Below are 25,383 nucleotides of genomic sequence, written 5' to 3'. Positions count from 1 at the left end.
AAACTTCTGGACAGCTTAGTCAACATCCACTGTGTCTTGTCTATATTAATCCATAGGTTTTTAGACAGGGGACCTTGGTCCTAGGGGTTCATGTTCCAGAAGTAATCTGTATTTACTTCCTTATCAGCACCCGATTTCTGTAGCTTTATATGAAGGAGTAAAAAGCACTCATTTTCTTTAAGGTGGCCATCATGGTCCTTGTAATTTAAGACCAGAGTTCCTGAGAGTGTTTCAATATCTTCAGAGGTTTCCTCACACAGAAACAATGCTTTAGTCAAATCTACACAACATATTTCAGAGTTTACCATTTCTCCCTTCCCAATTATCCCACCAATTCTCTTAAGAGAAGAAAACAGTCAGGACTGTGAGCCACTAACCCCTTCTCCAGATGTAGCCAAGGTGATGCTGTCAGGATAAATGCTACAGAACTCCATTTTTTAACCACTTGTAGGCTATGCATTACAATAGGACACATTAGCACAGTGCACAAATTACTCAGCACTACTGGATGCAGAAAATATTCTGTGAAAAATCAAGGTCACTAACATCAATTGCAGACATTTAAGTTTTTTTTCAGTTCTGGGATTTGAATTTCAACACACATTCTTACTGCAAAATCCAGACCAAATAGCAAGGCCATCAGCACCTACTGTTATTAAAGATTAAATTAACCATCTTTTGGCATCCGCTCATGAACAGTTAAACACCAAAATCAGGAATTTTCTGTTCAAATTGCACTGCTCCTCAGAAGCTTCACTACACTCATGTCTCATCGAGAGGCTCAGCAATCATGCACATACAATTATGTGAAGTTGTATTACTCACCCTCTAGACATGACAGAAAAATTACTGTTTAGTCAATCAAGTATAAGAGAATTTTTAATGGCATGATGTGTTAATTATTGCCAATCAATACCTTTGACACTGAAAATTTACCTTGACAAGTGTGGAATCCCATTCCTTCAGATTTTAATTATTGTTGGAAACTGAATTTTTTTAACTTTATCTTCGTCTTTTATTTTGTTCAATCTTACTTACTGCACATGATTTTACATTGAATTAAGTATTCTAACTTGCAATTCCTAGTTTAGATTGTGTCTCAGCAAGGACTATTCAATCTGACTGGGTGAGAAGTCACACTGTTGTTTGGCCTGTTCCAGGTCCCAGAGATCTCCTGTGGAGGATACCACACTTGTTTCAGCTTGAGTATTGCAAAGAAAGAGACACACACCGTCAAAGCTTTTCATCTTGCACTCATCAGGACTTGCAAGAATACCAATTGTGAAAGGAAGAACAATTTATACTGCATGAGGAGACAGAGCTGATTGGTTGGTAAGTGGGCTCTGATTGGAAGAGGCATTAATCACCGCAAATCACAGTGTAAAAGCCTACAGATTGTTTGTGGGCAAGTATAAATACAATGAATGTTAAGCAATATTCTTTTGCCACTGACCCCAAAATCTGGGCCATTAACATGGTCTCCAAATCTCTTAGTTTAGATAAAATCTACTTGGATTTTTACTGCAAATTTTTTTAAAGAGCAAGAGGTTCCATTCTAAACCATGATATAGATTAATCCACAATAAGCTAAACTCTGATAAGAACTATATTTTCTCCTTTAAATTTGAAGAAGAGTTATCAATAGCCCATTATAAAATAAATCTGCTTTTTTTAAAAAAAAAACAAACTTTCATGCTTGTCTAGTCTAACTATTTTACATTATAAATGAGGGTGGTCAACCAACATCATATGATTCCTCCCTGACTCGGCATTTGCTTAAAAGTTTTTCGACTCAAACATCTTCCATTTCTGATGAAAGTTCATAGACTGAAATGTTAACACTGTTTTTCTATCCATAAATACTGCCTGACCTCTGGAGCGTTTTCAGTTTCAACATAGTATAAATTGCACACAGTGGGCTGGATACAGCAGGAACCACGGTTGTGTGGCCCAATTAATCATGGACGAGACCCTCCATCAGTCTCCTGGCAGCAGGAAAACCTTGCCGATTATGTCAGAGCGGAAGGCACTGTCTCAGGATCCCTGGCCAGTAGCTCATGAACCTACCTGACGCCCATTATCTCTGTGCCTACCATAATTTAAATGGTGGCGGAGGGATTAACTGGAGGCTGCACCCTCAGAAGATCGCACGAAAAAACTTGTTGGTTTTGCTAGCGGAATCCCGGGATGCTCCCTTCTTAGCATGCACTCTGTGCTCGACTGAGGGATCCAGCGTAGGGCAGAGGGGTGGCCGCTGAAAGCCACCCCTCTCTTCATCCACCCCCATCCTGCTTTCGCCCACCTGTGCCTGGAGGTCCCCCCCTGATCCTGGGCCTTGGGTGGGTACAGTTCCACCAGCAGCTACTGCTTCTGCTGGTGCCTATGGCACGAGGAGCTTCCAGCCTGTGATTGGCCAGCAGCTCTTGGTGAGCAGGACGTCTGCCACTGAGGGCCTCATTCGAGGAGAAGGCCTGACGGTGGCCAATTTATTCCATCGGGCCTCCCCCAAGGAACTGGCGGGTGTTCCCCATTGGTTCTCTGTCTGAATCCCAGCCAAAATTTCAGTTGCTGGGATGCAACTCTATAAGATTCCCAGGGTCTTGGTCATAAATCAAGAAGGGCACTATGAACCTGGACATGCAACTTTTCTTCCATTCTGGTGTAACTAAATGACTGGCTTTAGTCAGAATTTAGGCTGCTTGGTTTGACTTCCACATCGGGAAAAGGGGTTTGGTCCACATAGGCAGCCTTAACAGTGTACAGACCTAGATACAGCATACTAAAAACATCGCTGTTGTCCTACTGACTGTCAGTGAAAATATTTGAGAGGGGTTAAAAGCTCCCAGATAATTTCCTTTAAAAATAAGAGGTCTTCGGGAAACTGCTGCCCTCTGCAGCAAAGAGACGGCTCTAATGCCCCCAATCTTTTGGGTTTGTGAGATGGAAAATGCCCATGGGGGCAGGGGAAAGGAAAAAGAATGGAAGAGGAGCAGGTGGAAGTGCACTCCACTAGTGGGTGGGAGGGATTGGCAGAAGGGGAGTGGAAAATGCTGTCCACATTCCAGGAAGGCCACTTGTGTCAAGTACACCTGGCATCATGTTGCTAGGTCAACATCAGGATTCCAGATTAGGCATGCCTGTGTTGATTGTTGTCTGCAAGGAGATTGCTGCGTATGCCAAAGTTAACACTTAACAGTTTGTCGGCATGTTGTTTGTTTTGTTTTGCTCAATTTGACTGCTTGACCACCCTCCCCCATCATAAAAGGAGCAGGGCACTGGGTTGCAACAGATTGACGATTCAAACCCAAACTTCACACCTACAACAGTCTCTTCTAGACAAAAGAGCTAAAAGCAAATCATATAAAATTAGGATTCAAACAGTTTTGAGACTTAACCACATCATCTTTCAGTGCCAGAAAAGCACTGGCACCTTAAGTTAGCTTTACTTAAAATAACAATAGCACTGTTACATGAAATCTGAGAGTGATGACTACAGAAATCACCGCGTGCTTTCTGTCACCATGCTAGTCAAGTTTCACGTGGTTCTTCACTGAAGCTTACAGTCCGGTTTCTAACAGTACAAGTGGCCTGCTCACAGCCTGCAACCCTCAAGGTACAAATCTCGCTCCATCAGTATGATATTTAATCATTTTACCAAATAGCTATCTTCAGCCTATCACTAGCATTACTTGTATACAAATAGAGTGTTTGAATCTCAGTAATTTGTAAGCGTAATATTTTGCAAAGAATATAACAACAGGTACTTACAATTATCACAGTTAAATCCTCCATAACCAAATGGACACCTAGAAATAACAAGGATCTAAATGTTTTAGTTATCTCAGAAATATGTTGCAGAACAAGACTGAAAATCAGCCTCACCCCCTCCAAAAAGTACATGACTGGCTTAACAGGCTCATTATACCCAGTCAAAGATCTTTGGTGTTTGTGTCCCAAGTATTTCTGCTAGTAAGCCACTATGAAGTTAGGAACAATACGGAGTTCTAGCAATAATTCAGCCTTAAATTTCAAATAACAGTGAGAATTTTTTACATTAGATGGCACATGTAATTTTAAACAAACTGCAAAACAGGCTTTAAAGTTGCAAAATGGAAAATATGTCAAATTATTGACAACAATGTGTTGTATGATGGAGTCAAACTGTGGTCTTTCTGGATTCAATTCCAGCCAATACTGATGGATGGAAAATCTCCTACTTCAGATTGGTAAAGTCCATTGGAAATTAATAGTTTTTGGTGATATATCTCCATATTAATCAAATTCCATGGCTGAAGTAGCTACTCATTTGAAAAACAGCCAAGGGAGGGGGACATTCTAGATTCACAACCACGCTTTCCCATACCTGCAGTTTGATTTCAGACAAATTCACCTCTTCAAAAGGATCAAAGTAGATATAGAACTTTACCCATTTAAAAGACACATCGTCTGAAGCAATGCAGGTGACTTCTTTGACTATGATGCCACCAGTCCTTTACTGGAGTCGACAGCTTCTTGCTAGTACATCAGTGGAACTCGGGTTCCACCCATCAGAACAGATGGTTAGATTTAGTTAAGTGAACTTGGGGAGCTGACCCCACAGTCTTGTTTTTTGGGTCTACACGTTAAAAGTAGAGACCAGTACAAGGAGGCTAGCTCCCGACTCATGAATGGGAAAGCAGCATAGTGCAGAGAGGCTGCTTACCAAAACTGACAGTTAAAAACATAATGTAAAAGTGTCTTTACATCACAAATATTTCAAGCCCACAAAACTGCCCAACAATAGCATCAATTGGATCACCTCATCCCCATGATCGGTATGGCATCTTGGAGCGTCAATATTTTACTGTGTACAATCATTTTTCTTGAAATCATAACAGGAATTATGTGCCTGGGAAATAAAGATGCAATAGACACGGGGCAGGATTTTCCGGTTGATGAGCCGGGGCGGGGCCCGCTCACCGACGCGTAAAATGATGCAAGATGACATCGGTGGAACTCCCGACATCACCCCACGTCATTTCCATTTTCAGGTTGGCGGGGGCACAGCCGACTCAGCTGCGCACCCGCCGACCTGTCAATGGCTTATTGAGGCCATTGAAAAATTAAAGTCATTAAAATGGACCTGCCCGTCCAACCTTAAGGTTGGGGGGCAGGCCGGGAACCCTGGCGGGTTTCAGAAAAAGCATGAGACCTCATTCATAGGCGGGATGAGGTTTCATGAGGATATTTAAATTTTTATTAAAAGGTTTCCTTAAAAGTTACGGACCTGTCCCAACTCACGTGACAGTGTCACATGAGGGGACATGGCCGGGAAATTTTTTTTATCGTTAGTATTACAAATTTTAATTCAGAGACGATCTCCCTGAGGCAGCACTTAGCCTCAGGAAGATCTGTGCACTCTTCCACACGCAAGCACGAAAGAGCGCACTCCCGGCTGAGGGGAACCTTCCCCCCCCCCACCCCCCCCCCCCCCCCCCCCCCCCCCCGCCCACACAGAAGTGTATAGCGCTTCCGAGTGGACGTTACGCTGGGCGGGCCTTAATTGGCTTGCCCACGTAAAATGGCGGTGCTCCCCCAATTGGGGGCGCCGGAGGTGCGCCCACCTGAGCCCACTTCCACATTTCCCGCCCAACAGGGGGAAAGTTTTTCCCAGGGGGCAGGGGGTCTACAGGAGCACTTTGTAATTGACCAACTTACTTCACACAACTTCCATTTTCAAGCTTAAATCCACTTAGACAAGCTGTTATAAAAAGAAAAGTAAATAAGTTGATTTTGTCATACTAATACTTATACATTTCAACTGGTGCCCCTTTTATGCCAGTACAATAGCAGTGTTAAATCTATAAAGACACCAGTGTAAACCATGTGTATTTTTTAAAACCACCATTGTATAAATAACAATCGAGAAGGACTGGCTCAAAAGGGTACATTCATGTTAATATTGTGGAAAAGTGTGCATTTGGATCACGACTTGGCAGATTCCCTGTTCCACACTGTAAATCAGAGAACTGTTAGCCAAGGCAAAACAAACATTAGGAAACTGAGGCTAGTTGGAATTGTCCCGATGAGCTTCTGGAGATTAGGCATCACAGTTCTCAGTTTATTTAAAGCATTCAAACCTTTTTAATAGGAGTAATGTAGGTGTAACTACTAGTAAACTGACTGAAACACAAATCACCTTCACTATCTCAAAATTCCACAAGGCTAATCACTACTGCAGAATCCAAATGCAAAGACTTTAAAAAACTGGGGGGCTTTTTGTTAGTATGGCATTTTATGGGATGATATGGGAGAACCGTTTAAAATTATAAAAGGAAAGGGTGGGATAGATTGGCTAGAAAGAAACCATTTCCAAAAGGTGAAGGGTCAAGAACAAGGGGCCACAGACACTAGGTTAAATGCAAGTGATTTGGAAAAAGAGATAAATACACTTCTTTACAGAGAAAACTGGAGCTGTGGAAATCATTTTCGGGCTTAGTAATTGTAGCAGAAACAAATTCAACATTTAGAATTAGATTGGGTAAGTAGATGAGGAAAAGTGGTTAACAGCAGGTTAAGTGTGATTCAGACTATTTGCTTATGTGGAGGATAAATGAATCCTTTGGCCTGCATTGCACATGTCCTGTTTAAACGCATACATTTTAATTTTTCTGAAATTAAGATTTTAACTATAAATAGTTTTAGTGGAGGAGTATGTAGATGCATCAATTGCAATACACAGATTAGGGCTGGTTTCAGAGTGGCTCTGGCAGATACAGGTTATCACTGTAATCCAAATTAACTAACAGACCACCAGAGTTGTGCATGTCATTACAAAAGCGAAGAGCACTACACCGATTAGTCTGAAGCAACAAAATCTTGCAGCAGTATGTAATCCCACACCATGAAGTTCATGGAGTATGACAATCAAATCATTAGGCTCATACAGTGGGGGAATATGAGAATTTCTCACATGGACATCCGCCTTTCAGCTCTTAATCCATTTCAAGGCCCCACTGGAGTGGATTATTTACTGAAACAAAGAATAAAGCCTAGAATGGCTCTTCCCCACTGGCTGACAGAATTTGGAATTTATGATTATATTTTCACCAGTAACTTAAAAAACACGTGACACCACTTTACACACAAAACAAGAAGTTAGAACTCTCAACTGTGGAGGTTTGGCCTCAAAAGTTGACAGACCACTTTACGTAAAGTGTCACAAACAATTAGGAAGGAGAGCATGATAGTTTAAATTTAGGCTGCACTCATCATTTTAATGGGATAGTCTCAGCCCCCCTATCTCTCCAGCCGTCACCATCCTAGAACTCTTGGAAATCTTTATGCTCCTCCAATTCTGGCTTCTCGTGCATCAGTAATTTCAATCGTTCCACCATTGCCGAATGTACTCTCAGGTGTCCTTAGAGCCGAAAGCACTGGGTATCCCATCTAAACCATATGGTCCCTCTCTTTCCTCTGTTAAGATATTTCTTAAAATCTCATTGACCAAACTTTTGGTCATTTATTCCAGGATCCTTATGTAGCTAAGTGTCAAATTATGATTTCCAATATGTCTATGAAGCGTCTTAGAATGTTTTACTCCAGGCACTATGTAAATGCAAGTTGTTGTAAATGTACCCAAAAGCCCATTCACTGCACAGTTGTTACCTACCTTTGCAGCTTCGATCAGAAGAAAGGAACTTGAAGTAGCCAGGCAGGCAGTTGCAGATAGCAATGCCATTGTTTGCTTCACATCGAGAGGTGCTGTCATCACAAGGATTCAGACTGCATATGTTTTCACCTTTTTTTTTTGTAAAAGGCAGGGATGGGAGAAGCGAGGAGAGAAACCAGAGAAAAAAAGAAAAATCAGCTACGGCATGTTTGCTTCCACTTTGTTTCAATATTTGGTAGCTGTAGAGTTTTCCCCACTTTGTTCCCTCAGGGAAAAGCAAAAACCTCAGGAGAACATGGCCCTCAAAAGCAGTGATAAATCAACACATCCCACTGGAGTATATTCACACAAAGCTTTTCCAATTTATTTCCAACCCACTAGTAAATTGTGGTTAACATAACGTATCACATCACCAAAGGCAAAATTCCCCTAACTAAATACAGAAATTCATTTTTAAAATAAAAAGGCATTTCCACCTCAAAAGCAACATGATGGCTGATCAAATTGCCAACAGGCACTCTTCAAATCTTGGCCTGTTCAGCCACAGAATTGAAGTGGAAAACATTAGCATGTAAGTTTTACAGTTGCTTTGGTGCCAATATCACTTCACTGGTTTTGTACAGAGGCCACACTGCAGCATGCAGTAGATATCTATTGGTTTGGATGACCTTTTGAGAATTATTTAATTGGCTGAGATCGTTCAATGGCCCCAGCCACAACCCCAAGCCCAGTACAACTGCATACAGCACAAGAAACAAATCTAAAACATGTGTTATAAATACCATCTTTGGAACAGAAAGATCTTAAAGCTGTTATGTTTACTTTCCATCCACCACTGCCCTCAAAAGTTTAGATCTGCTGCTTGTTGATACTCCTACCAGGAGATGTGCTATCATGCCTCTTTGCCCTGCGCTATCCTCACACATCCACTATAGCTCATCTGCAACCAGGCGGCGATGTCTGTCATGCAACACAGAGGTCAACCCCTCTTTCTGCTGCCCTCCACTTTGCCCTCTGGAAGAGATCTCTGTCACTTTTCATTTCTGATCAACTGGCCAAAATACTGACATTTACTTTTTCTGGATGTCACTTTTGAGTTCTTTTTACTCTTGCAATTTCAAGTACCTCTTCATTTGTCTTAAGGTCGATATACGGAATTTTGGCACACGTCATAACTTCCACATAAAGGCCTCTATTTTCTTCCACAGATCTTTATTTATTGACCAGGTTTCTAAGGCATACAGAAAGGTGGATAGAGTGTAGCATCTTATGAGTTTTTTCCTTGTTACAATTTTGAGTGTTCCTGTTGTTCACACATCCTTCATCTTCACAAAATTTCTTTCTTCTAACTTCTGCATCACATCTGCAACCTTCTGTATTCATTTTCCCTAGACAAATTCATCTCCTTGTTCCAGTGTGACACCATCCACTTCAATCTTCACTCTGGTTTCTTCCGATGTAACCCTTTTGACTACCATTGTTTTTCTCCTTTTGGTATTCACACTCAATCCACATGCAAAGCTTCTACATTTACTTGATCTCTGATATCTTGTAGGCCCTCTTCTATTCTGCAAGTAGCGTTGTGTTGTCAACTTCTACAAGTTTGTTATGTTCTTGCCTCCAATTTTAACCCCTGGAAGTACATTTAATTCTCTGAATATTTCCTCTGTGTACAGAATGAATAATTTTGGTGACAGTGCACAACCATGTCATATTCCTCTCTTCATTTGAAGCATGCCTGATTGTCCATCTTCTAGCCTGATGCCCACTATTTGGCTCCAATATAGGCTCTGGATAAATCTCAGATCTTTACTGTCAATGTCACATTTCAACTGCACATCTATTAGCTTTTGGTGATAAACATGATCAAACATTTTTTCATATATATATGCTTTGTAGACTATGTTCTTGTTTACTTCTAGATATTTATCAAAGATTGTTCTTAGGTTAAATATCCCCTCTCTTTTGTTCTGACTCCAGACTCTGTTTCACCAATTTGTGCTTCAAATGTATTATTTCTTCCTATTATGATTTTCAAGATCATTTTAATAAGACGATTCATAAAATTAATGGTTCTGAATTGATTGCATTCCACTGCTTTAGTTTTCTTAGGTAACTTAACGAATACAGAATATCTCAAATCACTTGGAATATACCTTTTGGTATATATTTTATCACAAATTTCTGTTATACAAATACATGAATTGGGTAGGCCATTCAGCCCCTTGAGCCTGCTCCACTATTCAAAAAGATCATGGCTGATATGATTATGGTTATGACTCCATTTTCCTTCCTATCCCCTATCCCTTTGACTCCCTTGTCAATTAACAATCTAATTCAGCCTTAAGAATATTCAATGACCCTGCTTCCACTGCTCGCTGTGGAAGAGAATTCCACCCGACTCACAACCCTAAGAGAAAAAAAATTCTCTGAAATGGCTGAGCAAGCCACTCAGTTAGGGATAGGCAGTAAATGCTGGCCTAGCCAATGATGCCTCCATCCCATGAATGAATAAAAAAAATGTTGAACATTGTTGTCCATTGTAAGACCTCCGTACTATGCAGGCCACTAATGCAAGTGCAGTTAAGTGGAGTGCACTAATTATTAACCACGCTTAATTGAGCAAAATTTGACCTCCAAAGTCTGTGCGCAGCAAATATCAGACCCTTAAAATACAAATTTACTAAAATGGAGCTATAGGCTTGTGAATTTACATATTTATGGAATATACTTCAACTTTTATTATCTTTTGCAGGTTCCAAGGAATGATATGTAATTAAAAGCTTTTTTTTTTAAATTGTTCTAATCTTGTGTACTAGGAACATTGTGAATAATGCCACCAGTGAGGCAGCCACCATCAAAACGATGGCTGGGATTGATTTCGGAACTGCAATCAGACAGTCACCCATGAGAAATGTAATATGCACACAAAAGCCACAGGAATTCCAGGGCAGTATCTCTACTCGCTCACTGTAATTTGACACCACCAAGCGGTAATAGAGTGCTCTTATCCCTCTTTCTGCACCTGTGCATCTGTCGATCTTTGTTTCCAGCATTCTTTGTTTCAGGAGCCTGTTTCTGTATGTCTCAGACCATTTGTCACTCTTTGTCTCCCTGCTTTGTGCTAATCAGTTTGTCTTTCAGCTCCCATTGTTAAAAAAAACACTTCATGAATTTGAACACATTCCAAACCTCTTACTGCAGGTTGTACTCTTTCATAGATATTTTAGTTTTTTCTATCTTCTATGCCCAAAATGCTGACCACTCCAAAATACTCAAAAGAGTTTCAATGAATGCCACAAACTATGGCTAGCAAATTGCAATTTATCCATGATTCACCTTTATTCTACTCACAAAGCCCTATCCTTTTGCCTGTGAATCAAGTGTAATGTAAATTCCTAGCAGTTGAATAGTAATGGCCAATATCAAATAAGTTCAAATGTGAGCACAGGACAACAATGCACCATACAGATTTAAATGTACTCTGGCCACTCCTTCTCCCCAAATCCTGTAATGACACACAACTCAAGCCTCTCAGGTCTGCAAATACTTTGTCCGTTAGAATGTGCAATATAAATATAAGCTGTTTTGTGAATGGACATCATAGACACGCCACTCAAAATTTCAAACATTTCCAAACCAAGTGGAATGAAACAAGCCAAAAAGCATAGCACTCCACTGGCCAGCCTCCCACCTTACATAAATTTGAGCTTGTCCAAAACTGAGTTAGAATATAGGCAGCAAACACCTATTCACCCATCACCTCCGTGCTCACTTATCTATAATCGGCTCCCATTCCAGGAAAGCTCAATTTAAAAATTCTCACTAAGATAAAAGCAAAAAACTGCGGATGCTGGAAATCCAAAACAAACACAAAAATACCTGGAAAAACTCAGCAGGTCTGACAGCGTCTGCGGAGAGGAATACAGTTAACGTTTTGAGTCTGTATGACTCTTCACCAGAACTAAGGGAAAATAGAAAAGAGGGGAAATATAAGCTGGTTTAGGTGGGGGTGGGGGCGGGGTGGGACAGGTAGAGCTGGATAGAGGGCCAGTGATAGGTGGAGATAGCCAAAAGATGTCATAGACAAAAGGACAAAGAGGTGTTGACAGTGGTCATATTAGCTAAGAAATGTGCTAATGGTGACATTAAGGGTAGAAAGCAGGATGAGCAGATAGCCTTAGTGGGGGTGGGGTGGGGGGAAAGGATCGAAATAGGCTAAAAGGTAGAGATGGATGGAAATACATTTAAAAATAATGTTAAAGAAATAAGGGAAAAGAAATATATAGATATAAATTATTGGAAAAAGGGGGATCGGAAAGGGGGTGGGAATGGAGGAGAGAGTTCATTATCTAAAGTTGTTGAATTCAACATTCAGCCAGGAAGGCTGTAAAGTGCCTAGTCGGAAGGTGAGTTTGCGTTGAGCTTCACTGGAACATTGCAGAAGGCCAAGGATGGACATGTGGCCATGAGAGCAGGGTGGTGTGTTGAAATGCCAAGCGACAGGGAGCAACCGCAGAAGGTGCAACACTTGCCCCTTTACTTCATCACCATTCAAGAGCCCAATCACTCCTTTCAAGTGAAGCAGCATTTCACTTGCATTTCCCTCAATTTAATCTACTGCATTCGCTGCTCCCAATGCAGTTTTCTCTACATTGGAGAGACCAAATGCAGACTGGGTGACCGCTTTGCGGAACACCTTCAGTCTGTCCGCAAGCATGACCATGACCTCCCTGTCGCTTGCCATTTCAACACCCCGCTCTCATGCCCACATGTCTGTCCTTGGCCTGATGCATTGTTCCAGTGAAGCTCAATGCAAACTGGAATAACAGCACCTCATCTTCCGACTATGCACTTTACAGCCTTCCGGACTGAATATTGAGTTCAACAACTTTAGATCATGAACTCTCTCCTCCATCCCCATCCCCTTTCCGATCCTTTTTCCAATAATTAATATATATTTTTCTTTTCCCACTTATTTCCTTTATTTTTAAAACAATGGATGTAAATAAGTTTATCTCTTCCTTTTAGCCTATTTCGATCCTTCCCCCACCCCACCCCCACTAGGGTTATCTGTATCTTGCTCGTCCTGCTTTCTACCCTTCATGTCACCATTAGCATATTTCTTAGTTAATATCACCACCGTCGATACCTCTTTGTCCTTTTGTCTGTGACATCTTTTGGCAATCTCCACTGGCCTTCTATCCAGCTGTACCTGTCCCACCCCCCCCTTAAACCAGCTTATATTTCACCTCTTTTCTATTTTCCCTTAGTTCTGGTGAAGAGTGATACTGACTTGAAACGTTAACTGTGTTCCTCTCCGCAGATGCTGTCAGACCTGCTGAGCTTTTCCAGGTGTTTTTGTTTTTGTTAAAAATCCTCACCCTTGTTTTCAAATTCCACCCTGACCTTGCCCTCTATAACCTTGTCCTTCTCTCCGTCTCTCCGAGATCTCCGCAACACGCCAATTCTGGCCTCTTGCGCATTGCCGATTTGAATTGCTCCATCATTGGCAGCTGTGCTTTCGGCAGCCAAAGCAAAAAAACTTGAATTCCTTCCCTTAAACTTCTCTGCCTCCTTGAAAAGGCCCCTTAAAACCTACCTCTTTGACAAAGCTTTTAATCATCTGTCCCATTATCTCCATGGCGCTGGGTGTCAAATTTCATTTGATAACCCTCCTGTGAAGCACCTTGCATCATTTTACTACATTAAAGGTGCTGTATAAATACAAGCTGTTGTTGCATTACAAACGTGGTTGTCTTTGTAAATATTCCAAAATGTTTCACTGTTTATATTGATTTTCTTCCACCCTGCAGCTCACAAATTAGACAGAATAAGACAGCTGCCACACAGTTGCTTCAGTAACTGATGTTCTAAGCTTTCAAAAAGGGTACATGGATCTCATGGACTGAATTCATGAACACAGTCCATGATAAAATGCACATTTTGTCACACACACACACACACACACACACACACACACACACACACACACACACACACACACACACACACACACACACACACACACACACACACACACACACACACACACACACACACACACACACACACACACACACACACACACACACACACACACACACACACACACACACACACACACACACACACACACACACACACACACACACACACACACACACACACACACACACACACACACACACACACACACACACACACACACACACACACACACACACACACACACACACACACACACACACACACACACACACACACACACACCCACACACACACACACACACACACACACACACACACACACACACACACACACACACACACACACACACACACACACACACACACACACACACACACACACACACACACACACACACACACGTCATGAGTAACAGGGATGCATTTTACCTGAGGCAAAACAGGCAACTTTAGGCATAGTCATAACCAGGCACCAGTTTTGCAACCTGTTTTTGACAACTCAGTGTAATTTTGTCATGCAGACACAACTTGTGGCATTGAATATTGCAAAGGCAATTTAAAATCTTGAAAACGGAGGGAAAAAGAAAGCAAAACGGTGCACACAGTTTTTCTTTCCAGTTCTTGGAAAGTGTGCGTGCAGGGGGGCAGGGGTGAGTGAAGAAAGAGAACAATCAGACTCGCGTTTCAGAACACAAAATCTAGCCACCAAAAGTAATGCCCAAATTCATTGTTCACAAACAGGTACTCTTGGTCATGATGGCAACTGACAGATCAGCTCTCTTTCAAATGTCTGGGCAATTGAAAAAAAGTGAAAGAATGAATACTGTTAGTTTATTAAACTGCAACTCCAGGCCACAGAACACAGAACTTACCACCATAAGAGTCTGAACGTGATACTAGAGTACAGGATGAACAATTTTTGATGCCATTTTTGACACTTGCGTCGACAGATTCCAGTGTTGCTTTGGAAGAATGTGCAAAAATGTTGTCAACAAAGGCTTTGACACTCCCTTTTCTGAAAAGACAAAGTACAGCAAATGAGAATAAAAGTGTTAATGCATGAAAAAGGCTCATTAGACAGTTAGCATCATTGCTTGCTAAGCATCTACTGGGCCACGGGCTAAAGATGGCAATCATCCAGTTTCCTGGCTTGTATTAATATTTTAGAGCAGTAACTGTTAGTTTCAAGGTATTAAATACTTAAATGAGGGGTAACTGAACCTCCAAATGTCAGAAGATGCCAGGCCACCCAAAGTCTTCCGTGTTCTTATGAGGTCAGAGGTAGGAAGATGAAAGCCATAAAAATGGCAGATGGCCTTCACTTGGCTGGTGATCTGCAGACATCAAGTCTAGTGAGAATTGCCCTGACTTCATTAGACATTTGAACTATTCATGTGGATCTCAGAATCAAAGATTTGGTTTTGAAGATAAGAGTTAATTGGTGTTAATTTCTGTTTGGAACACCCTGGTTATGCCACATTACCAGGGAGATAGGTTGCAGGGAACTGCCCTTTTCTGCGGGGTTTAGCTGTGCATTTTGCTCACAGAGCCAAGCTGTTCAGCTTGGAGAAGCCAGAAGATTTTGGACTTGGAGCTGGAAGCAAACAAGTTTGTGTGTAAGTCTGGAGCTCAGAAGGCAATGAAAAGAATTCTCAAAAGCTGTGGAACAGCTGGGAACCAGGAGAATACTGCTAATAGAAACCAGAGATGTTTTAATTTTTTTTTGTTAAATTCACTGCACAGAAATTGCAAGGGAAGATAAGGCTTGAGCTGAAAAGTCCCAGACCTTGCAAGACGGCTATGAAAAAGTTTGAAGTTGGTCCCAAGAAAGTTGGTAATATTCAAGAACCTGATAAGTAGCCAAAGACTTTCTGGGGGTGTCATAGTGGAAAAGGGAAAGTTCAGTTGAGGATTTTAGTCCAGGGTCTGCGTGGTTGTGATTTCCAAGGTAAAGTATAAAGGAATCACCTAAGTCAGTATTTATTTAGTAGTGTTTGCTTTACTTGATTCTTGTCTAGTAAAATTCATTGGCTTTAAACCATGAAGTTTTGTGGTTTTATTCTTTTTGCACATCCTCTCACGCAGTTGAATTCAGCTTTAATGACAGTGTGTGCACCCAAATAGATGGTGTTGCCCTGGGTTCCCTGTCTAGTGCCAGCTCTCACTAACATTTTTGCCAGCTTCCATGAGAAATGCGTTTGATAGAATGACTCCTAATCTCGTACTCCTTGCATATTTCCAATACGTAAATACCACAATTTCTTGCAAAAATTTCCTTATACATCTTAATGCGCTCCACCCCTGGCTCAAATTCACCAATAGAGCAATCTAACGAGCTTCCTTTCCTCGAGGTGCTCATTGAGAAATCCACTCATGGGTTCTCTATTACTGTCTACCACAAGACTACCTTCACTGGTCAATGTACGCTTTGGGATTCCTACAGCTCCACTTGCTAGAAGATTGACCTAATCGCAAGCTCGTAAATAAGGCCCAAGCCATTTGCTCACCATGCAAGCTTGATGTTGAAATAGAATGCATCTAAGCTACCCTGCAGTACAACGGCTACCCTGATCGCTGGGTATTGCCCATTCTCACGAGTGGGCCTAAGGTTGCCATCTTTGGACCAGAAAAGTGCTCTACCTACATCAAATTACGCTGGTAGGGTAAAGTATCTCAAAGGTTTGAGCAACAGGTGAAGCTAACCGTTTCATGCTGCTAGTGTGGTGTTTTCCAATAACAGCATGCTGCTGTCAAGTCAAAAAGACATTCTGCCCAGCACATAAAAGAGTAATGTGATATATGAATTTCAGTGCTGGTGTGATGCCAAATACATAGGCAAGCGACTGGTGGATTGTATCAAACAACATGTCCCTCTAGCTGTTTGCAAAAGGCAAGAGCACTAATCATACTCACCCAACCTGTGCTTGCAAAACATAGGGCAGGATTTTATCCTTCGTGGGGGTGCTTGGTGGGGGCAGTAGGGGGTGGTCAAGAAGTCGACTGCTACCTGCAATCAGCTCCGCACCCCGATTTCACACTGGTAGGCCAATTAAGGCCTGTGGGGGTGGGGGGAGGAGGGTGAGCAGACCTAGTGCGATCTTCACGCATGTGTGTGAAAGAGCGCTTCAAACTCCCTGAGGCAGCTCCGTGCCTCAGGGAGATGAAGCGCTGTTTAAAAAAAAAGGAAATCAAATTGTCATAAAACATGTCCCCTCATGTGACTTTGTCACATGAGCTGGGACGTGTTTTTAATTCAAAAATAAAACTTTTATTTGATGTTTATTTGCTTTAGGAAACCTCATCTCGCCCGTGGATGAGGTTTCCTAAAAAAATGTAAAGGCTGCTTGGCCTTTTCACCTGCCTGCCAACCATTAGGTCGGACAGGCAGTGCAAATTTCAAATTAATTAGCTTCTTAATGGCCTTAATAGGCCTTTCAATTGTCGGCGGGCGCGCAGCTGACTCCAGCGTATACCCACTGAATGAATTATCGCGAGACTGCGCAATGACATCAGGACACTCGCCCAATGTCATCGTGCGTCATTTTACCCTCGCCGAGTGTAATATTCTGCCCATAGTGTCTAATGTTAGATGTGATTCCATGATTGGGCAGCACTTGCTGAGCAATCCCGAGTTTGCTAAGAATTACACTAACAACCAATTTAAGACTGTCAGTTGGGCTCCGCAATGTTACTCACTTATGTTTGCTAGAAGCAACATTTATTCCATATTCAGGGACCTATACTCTGCAGGGCAAAGTAACATGTCCTGACATTGCATTTTTTTTGAATAAACAAAAGCATGGGGGTTGATAGCTTCCTGGTGCGTTTGCCATGGCACCAATCAGAACTGATTTGCCAACCAATCAGAATCCCTTTTCTCATGCAGTATAAATCGTTGCTTGTTTGAAATTTGGTATTCTTGTGTGTGACCTGCTGAGTGCAAGACAAAAGGCTTCAACAGTATGTCTCTTTCTTTCAGCAATACTCAAGTTCTATACTACCAAGCGACTATTAATTTGTTCAGTAAATAATGGGGATTTCAAACTTCTCTTTAAATGTTAACAGTCTCTATGATATTTGTAACAAAGTCTTCAGCTTGTTAATGAAGCCAATTCTTCTTCCAACATCAACCAAATTTTATAGAATTTACATATTTATAACCTCAGAATATCCCTACTTGAAGCCCTTCTGGAAAGTGGACTTTCGTAACCTGAATGTAAATACAAGCTTTGCTCTTAAGTCACTGCAAGAGTCAGCAATAGAGAAGCTTGGAAAATATCTCAGGAGGTACAGAAGGAAAGATAGGAAAAAAAAGAACAACATTTACAACGTGAATGCAACCTTCCACAACACCACCCCCCCCCCCGCACCCCCCCGCGCCCCCCCCCCCCCCCCCCCCCCCAACCCAAACCCATGACTTGCATGTAACTTTTGTTAAGGCAAAAATTAGGTTGAGAATTGTAAGAAGGCAAATTGCTTCAAATCACAACATTAACATTAGACTTGTTCATTGTGTTGGGAGGGAAATCAGAAGAGACAGTAAGCCAGAACACGGGTACAAGACAGAGTGAACATTTCAATAACCATTCACACTTAAATTTTCCAGTATCTGCCTTTTTACTCATTCTTTGTTCAGATGCAATGGATCTGAGCTCAGCAATTGAAGCTCTGCCCAGTATTACAGATTGGAAGTGGTCTTTTAATTGCTAGTTGCAGATTTGAAGATGCTTTCCCTCAGTTTCTAACTTGCTGCCAACTCTACCGTTACATTGCATTACAGCTTTTATTTCTTATTAGTTATTATTTGAAAGCAAGGTTTTATATTTATGATGAGGTCTCTCAAGTCTGATGCTGATGATTGAAACTTGGGTGAATTCCTGTGCCTTTTAGACCAAGCTCCAACTGCAGACTCTTGGGCCAAACTACACTGGCCATATACACTAGATCTTTTTGCACCAAAGAACACATCCTTGGTTTGAGCCAGTTTTATCTTCATTCTCCCTCGAGCAGTATTCTAAGTTATTAAAAATCTCAGAAGTCATTCATTCTGTAGCTTCACAGGTTTCACTCAACTTCTGGGACCAGCTCCAGCCTTCTTTGGAAATGGTAATGAACTTCCTTCTGAGGCAACATAGCTGTGGTTCAGTTTAGATTTAATTGCAACCCCACCGTACCAAAAGAAAAAAAAATCCACCGAAAACCAGGTGTTGCTATCGAGTTTACGTTAAACCCAAAAGGCCACTCAGCTGAAAAAAGTGGACCGTAATATTTCCACGCACAAGTAGGCTTGCCTGTACCAAGTAGCTTTAACAATTTACTCCATTCTGTTAAATGTTCAAAAAAGGCACTTTGATTTAAGAGCCTGGATTTCTGATCCATCCTAACGCACAAAGGAGCTGGTAGATTGACCTTTTACACCTACATACAATGTCAAGTGTACAATTCTTCCATTTACAAATGGAGGTGAGCTGCTTAACCTTCTGTATACCTTCCAGAATTCTCCACATACTCAATTTAAAAACACTGGCAATGAGCTATGCTCAATTTGCCACTTGGCAGGCTGCGGGCAAGATGTAGTTATGTGCAGTAGTGTGGAGGCCTTCATGTTAAGACAATACAAAAACACCCTGCAAACATGCAAATTCACACACTGGCTAAGATGAGTTGATTTGTATGAACATGCCAAGCTGTAAATGAGTCATATCCAAGCCAACAAAAATTGAAGCACTCTTGGATTGTGTACAGCAGTTGAACACAGACCTCACTCAAACATACAGTTAAAGGCCAACATCATCCCACCCCCCACCATTGTTTTACAGCTCATCCCATTATTATAGTCTAGTTACATGTGCAACTTCATAGCATTCAAAAATTACACCCCCTCCCTCCCACCCCCGCCCCCCCCCCCAAACAAATTGATGAAGATGATGAGGTCCTGTGCGGGCCATTTTCCATATCTTGGGAACCTCCTTTCAATGAAGGCAGACATAGATGACAACATTTATCATTGCCTCCAATGTGCCTTAGGCTGACTGAGGAAGAGATTATTTAAGGACCAGGATCTCAAGTCTGAGTGGCCACAGTTTTCTGGGCAGCAGTGGTCACCACACTCCTTTGTGCTTTGGAGTCCTACAGCAGGCATCTTAAAAGTATTGGAGAAGTATCACCAGTGGTGCCTTTGCAAGATCCTCCAGGTTTGGTGGCAAGAAAGGCGGTCCAACAGCAGTGTCCTCTCCCAAGTCAACATACCCAGCATCAAGGTGCTAATCACTTAAAACCAGCTCCGATGGGCTGGACATGTTGTTCGTATGCCTGACACCAGATTCCCGAAGCAACTGCTCTACTCTGAACTCTATCATGCAAGGGACTTCCAAGAGGAGATCAGAAACGCTTTGGAGATGTTCTCAAAGCATCTCTGAAGAGGTTAAATATCCCCACTGACTCACAGAAGTCCCTGGTTTGTGACTGACCAAAATGGGAAGGCATCAAACACAGAGAGACTTTGTTGGAAACAGGTAGGGGCGACCCCATCCTTCATACACAACTTGCCCCACATGCGGCAGAGTCTTTAGATCGCACATTGAATTTAACAGCAATCTCAGAATCCATCGATCCAGAGAAGCAAGTCATTCTCGATCCCAAGAGAAGTACTGAATCTCTTCATTGTTCAACCAAATCTTTTCTGTTTCACATTTTTAAAAGAATCGAAACACAACCCACGACTATTATTCGTAACATTTCTAAAGGGCAATAGCAGTTTGCCTTGAGAAATGGAACAGAGAACAAGAATTTGAAGTGAATAACCTGAACAATGGAAAAAAAAGTGAAGAAGCCATGAAAATACAAGGATGCATCATCTTTCAAGGCTCTTAACCCCTATCTTCCACAATCGATGGATACCGCAGGATATAGAATATCTTATACCTGTAGATAGACATAGCTTTTGTTGGAACAATATTTGCTTATGTTGAGCTTCTTTTAGTTTGATTGGACTACGGGTTTCTTTTTTATATTAGTGCTGCCCTAAAAGAGACACTTGTGCAAAGTCTGTGGTGATCTTGGGGTAACCGCTAGTTGCTAAATAGGCTTACATGCATTTTCAAGCTGAAGACAGGATGTAGCACATGTTCGGAATTAGCCAGCATTCTGAGGTTCTAGAATAAAAGTGGATTCTTACCCAAGCTTCCGAACAATAGATTTGTAGTAGGAATTGTCATCTTTGAAGAAACTCTTCATCTAATTACAATGGGGGAAAGGGGAGAAAACAAAAAGAAGTTTGAGGAATCATGTCAGCGTTTCCATCTTTGACTGTATGCTGTAGCACTTTCACACCCTAATAAAATAGTTTTTAAAGTAATTGTTCAAAAGCAAGAGATTCTGATGTTACAATGCTGCATATTGTTAAATTATTACTACATTTAGTGGCTGTGGTAGAAGGCGAGACTGAAAACACACCCTATAAGAACACAAGAAATAAGCACTGTATAGCGAGTTGTGGTCAGCTGAATGGTTCAAAATAAAAATCCTTGAGAAAAGCAATAAAATCAATTTGAACGTAGTAAAACACCCTACTGCCAAAATAAAATCATATACAATCATGATGTGCATTTTTCAGCTTTTCATACATTGCAGGAAACAGCACTTCAAAAAAGGTGCAGATTGAAAGAACTAATTTTCCAGTTTTTCTTCCTCCAGTCATGAAAACAAAGGTTCCAATTGTCCATTAAACACTTGGTCAGTGGATCTATGACAAATCCAGCAGGATGTCCCCCTTAATGGAGCTTAATTAACCTAGGGAAAGGCTAGCTAGCAGCAGCATTTAAACACATAGTGCCAGATGTGATTTACTTCCTTTGATGATTCCCTATTGGGCAAACCTTAAGTTTTCAATCATTACAAGTAGTCCTGCAACTCACACTGGAGGACTGTGATCAGACTGACAATTTGGGGTCTCTACCACAACCGTAGAAGAGAATTGTAACTGGTTAATAAACTTTGAAGTTTCATCTCATGAGGGGATCAATTCTCCGTAATCAGAGATTTCCATGGACATTGGGCAAATAAACCTGAATTGCTGTGTTGTTGTGCAAGCACCTGATACGTTAGCTGGTATGACCAAATATGAATGGTTTTAAAAAGTGTTAAGTTTTCTGGATGGTTAACTGACCTCTTTCTCTATGCCTGTTGCAATGTCATAAAACGCCTTCGAGTTTATTTCTTTCATGTCATCCGTAAAAGTGATATTTTTTAAGTGCAAGATTCCAGGGAAGATCCTCGCTAGAATGAGAGATACAGAAGTAAAACATTGGCATAATGGCCATCTAGCCTGGACAGTTAGTATAAGGATTCAATCGTACCAATAAAAAGCCACAAACAGATTGCCTTTCCTGTCCTCTGGTTTGAATCCATGAGGAAGAGAGAGAGATTATGGGCTGTGAATTCCTGTTACTGAATTCCTGTTACTGTCATTTTCAGTTTGCCAGCCAACATAATCCACAAACAGAATGGAGTAGGAAAATGTTCTACAAATAGATTAAAAAATATATAGTCATTATATGCAACAGAAAATAGATGTCAAATTTAACATCAGTGAAAGTGACTGCACAAGGAAGGGAGGGACATCTGCTACAGGCCCTTAAGGGCATGGACAAAATGAGGTATGATGGAAATAATAGGAGACAGTACATTAATGGAAAATTCTAACAAGTATTTGTTGTTTATATATATATATATATATATAAATATCGATATAGCACCTTTCATCGCCTCATGTTACCCCAAAGACATTACAGCCAATTAATTCCTTTTGAAATGTAGGCAAACAGCAGCCAATCTATTTTGGTGACATTAGTTGAGGATGAAAGTTAGGCCGCACACCAGAGTTTCGCTGCATTTTTTTTTGAGTAGTGCTAGAAGAACTGGGAGACAGACTCTATTCAGGTGGGAGAAAGATCTAAGTTGAAGGACAGCATCTTTGACAATGCAGCAGTCCATCAGGAAGTATTGCACAAAAGTATCATCCTATATTGTGTACTCCGGTGTGCAGTGGGCTTTGAACCCTCAAATGTCTGACTCAGAAAAGGTGAGAGAATTCTACTACTGAGCCAAACTCATGCTGAAGATATGAATTGTAACAAGTTCAATTTCCAATATTAATTACAATGCAATCAAGATCAGTGTAAGGCAGCATTTCTCAAAAGTTGTCAACTTAGTCTGACAAGCGGATAAAAGAAAATATTAACACACAAGAAAGAAAAATTATAACAGATTATGAACTATATATATATATATATAAATAAAAGAAATCTTTGCAGGAACATTTTCTTTATTTGATCCACATTCTCCTAACACTAGTTACTCTACTCCAAGTCAAAGGGCAGAGAAAGGGTGGGGGAAGGGTTCCAACCAATGATTTCATTCACCCACCCCCACCTTTAATCTGTTTCTATTAGCGCAGGAATGACAAGATGCATGGACACGCACAAAACCATGGACAGACCAGCAAAAGCACAAAGTGGCTTAAAGGAGTCACCTCAGCAAAAATCTTTTGCTCTTGCTGGCCTATATATTGAGGGCAGTTAGTGGCCAGAAAATGAGGGTATGGGTAATTGTTTCTTAGTTAGCATCAGTGATTTAATATCCACCATGCAGAGTATCATAGAATAATTCAAAGTAGTAGCTGTCCTATAACATGCAGGAAACAAGCTTTACACTCAGTTTGTTTTGAAAGTACATCCAGGCTACATGCAGGACAGCAATGAGTATGGTAGATACTTAACTGCACAAAAACTCAAACCAGCATTTCCACAATATAAATAAAACATTTAATCTACTCCCAGTGAGTGAACTCTTAAACTGTTTTGTGTTAGCCTCCACTGGGTCATTAGGAAGATATAGATGGGATAGTCAAATGGGCAGATATGTGGCAGATGGAATTTAACCCTGAAAATTGTGAGGTGCTACACTTTGGAAGGAGTAATTTGACAAGGAAGTATTCAATGAACAGCATGACACTAGGAAGTTCTGAGGAACAAAGGGACCTTGGTGTGAGTGTCCATAGATCTCTGAAGGCAGAGGGGCATGTTAGTGGGGTGGTGAAAAAGGCATATGGGACACTTGCCTTTATCAATCGAGGCATAGATTACAAAGTAGGGAGGTCACGTTGGAGTTGTATAGAACCTTAGTGAGGCCACAGCTGGAGTAGTGTGTGCAGTTCCGGTTGTCACATTATAGGAAGGATGTGATTGCATTGGAGGGGGTGCAGAGGAGATTCACCAGGATGTTGCCTGGGATGAAACGGTTAAGTTATGAAGACAGGTTGGATAGACTTGGGTTGTTTTCATTGAAGCAGGAAAGACTGAGGGGCGATCTGATCAAGGTGTACAAAATTATGAAGGGCATGGACAGGGTGGATAGGGAGCAGTTGTTCCCCTTAGTTGAAGGGTCAGTCACAAGGGGGGATAAGTTCAAGGTGAGGGGCAGGAGGTTTAGGGGGGAATGTGAGGAGAAACTTTTTTACCCAGAGGGTGGTGATGGTCTGGAATGCACTGGAAGGGTGGTGGAGGTGGGTTGCCTCATATCCTTTAAAAAGTACCTGGATGAGCACTTGGCATGTCATAACATTCAAGGCTATGGGCCAGGTGCTGGTAAATGGGATTAGGTAGGTAGGTCAGGTGTTTCTCACATGTCAGTGCAGACTGGATGGGCTGAAGGGCCTCTTCTGCACTGTGATTCTGTGATAGGGAAATCTTGCCAAGTTTCCTCTCGGCTGTAAGAGACCAGCATAACAGGAGCTGGCACACTGGCTTGGGTCTCATGTAATATAAAAATAGCTTATATGCATCAAGAGTTTGGTGTAGATATTATCATAAAACTATAGCATTGACAATTCCTTTTTACCTGTTACACAGTTATTTGCTTCTTCGAAGAGCCCAGGGAGACATTGACACTTATACGACACAAAAAGATTCACACATTTACTGCTTGGAGGACAGGTTACGATTGCGCAGTGATCTGGAAGTCAAAATAAATCGCAATGTCAACATGTATTATTTGCAGAATAAATCCATAATGAAACAAAGTCACACCCATATAATGTTCGAAATTTACTGAACACAAATAGTCAAAAGCTTTGGATTAGAAGCAAAACAGCTTACAATAATTTATTACAGGACTTATCAAATGTAATTATAAGGCTGTTCATAATCTTCAGTGGGTTTTAATTATGGGACTTTATTTGACTCAAACCCTGAGTGACCCATTGTCAACTGTAGTTACGAGAGCTGATTGCTAAATGGATAATGAGTGCTGCAAGGAATCTCTCCCTCATGCTTCAGCAATCACTTAAGGAACAGCTCTGTCATGCTCTTAATCTAGAAATTTGAAAAAAAGCTACACTATCACCAATGCAAGATGATGGGACAGTCTGACAACCAATACACCAACTCCAGTTCAGACTCTTCACTGCTAATTGTACAAGGAGGAGATTCTGGTTCCTATGCAATATTTTGAACCACACACACTATCTTCTGCATCCTGAACTAGCTGAAGCTTGAACTGAATAAATTTTGAACCCAAGCCTTTATCCAAGACCTGGGCTAACTTTTTGGCCACACATACATAACTCAAGGACATGGCTCCTTTGTGCAGTACTGTGTAAGATAGATTTTACCTGGTCAACTTATAGTGTAAAGTACAATTGGGAATCTCTGGTCATACACAAGATGCAGGTCAGGTAATTA

The 25,383-nt window shown here is 41.3% G+C and overlaps 1 protein-coding gene across 1 annotated transcript in view; it reads right to left on the bottom strand.

Moving 5' to 3' along the window:
• LOC121269218 (protein HEG-like) overlaps positions 1 to 25,383 on the bottom strand; it is an 85,204-nt gene that overhangs the window by 11,792 nt on the left and 48,029 nt on the right. Inside the window, exons 3-9 of the mRNA XM_041173760.1 lie at positions 24,542 to 24,655; positions 21,810 to 21,919; positions 20,820 to 20,878; positions 14,515 to 14,657; positions 7,652 to 7,780; positions 5,698 to 5,740; positions 3,769 to 3,806 (exon numbers count right to left, since the gene is read on the bottom strand). Coding sequence (XP_041029694.1) covers positions 3,769 to 3,806; positions 5,698 to 5,740; positions 7,652 to 7,780; positions 14,515 to 14,657; positions 20,820 to 20,878; positions 21,810 to 21,919; positions 24,542 to 24,655 — 636 coding nt within the window. The remainder of the gene's footprint in view (positions 1 to 3,768; positions 3,807 to 5,697; positions 5,741 to 7,651; positions 7,781 to 14,514; positions 14,658 to 20,819; positions 20,879 to 21,809; positions 21,920 to 24,541; positions 24,656 to 25,383) is intronic.

The sequence above is a fragment of the Carcharodon carcharias genome, chromosome 23 (genome assembly GCF_017639515.1).
Source record: "Carcharodon carcharias isolate sCarCar2 chromosome 23, sCarCar2.pri, whole genome shotgun sequence".
Classification (NCBI taxonomy): Eukaryota; Metazoa; Chordata; class Chondrichthyes; order Lamniformes; family Lamnidae; genus Carcharodon; species Carcharodon carcharias.
This window is presented reverse-complemented; position numbering and strand designations above follow the sequence as displayed.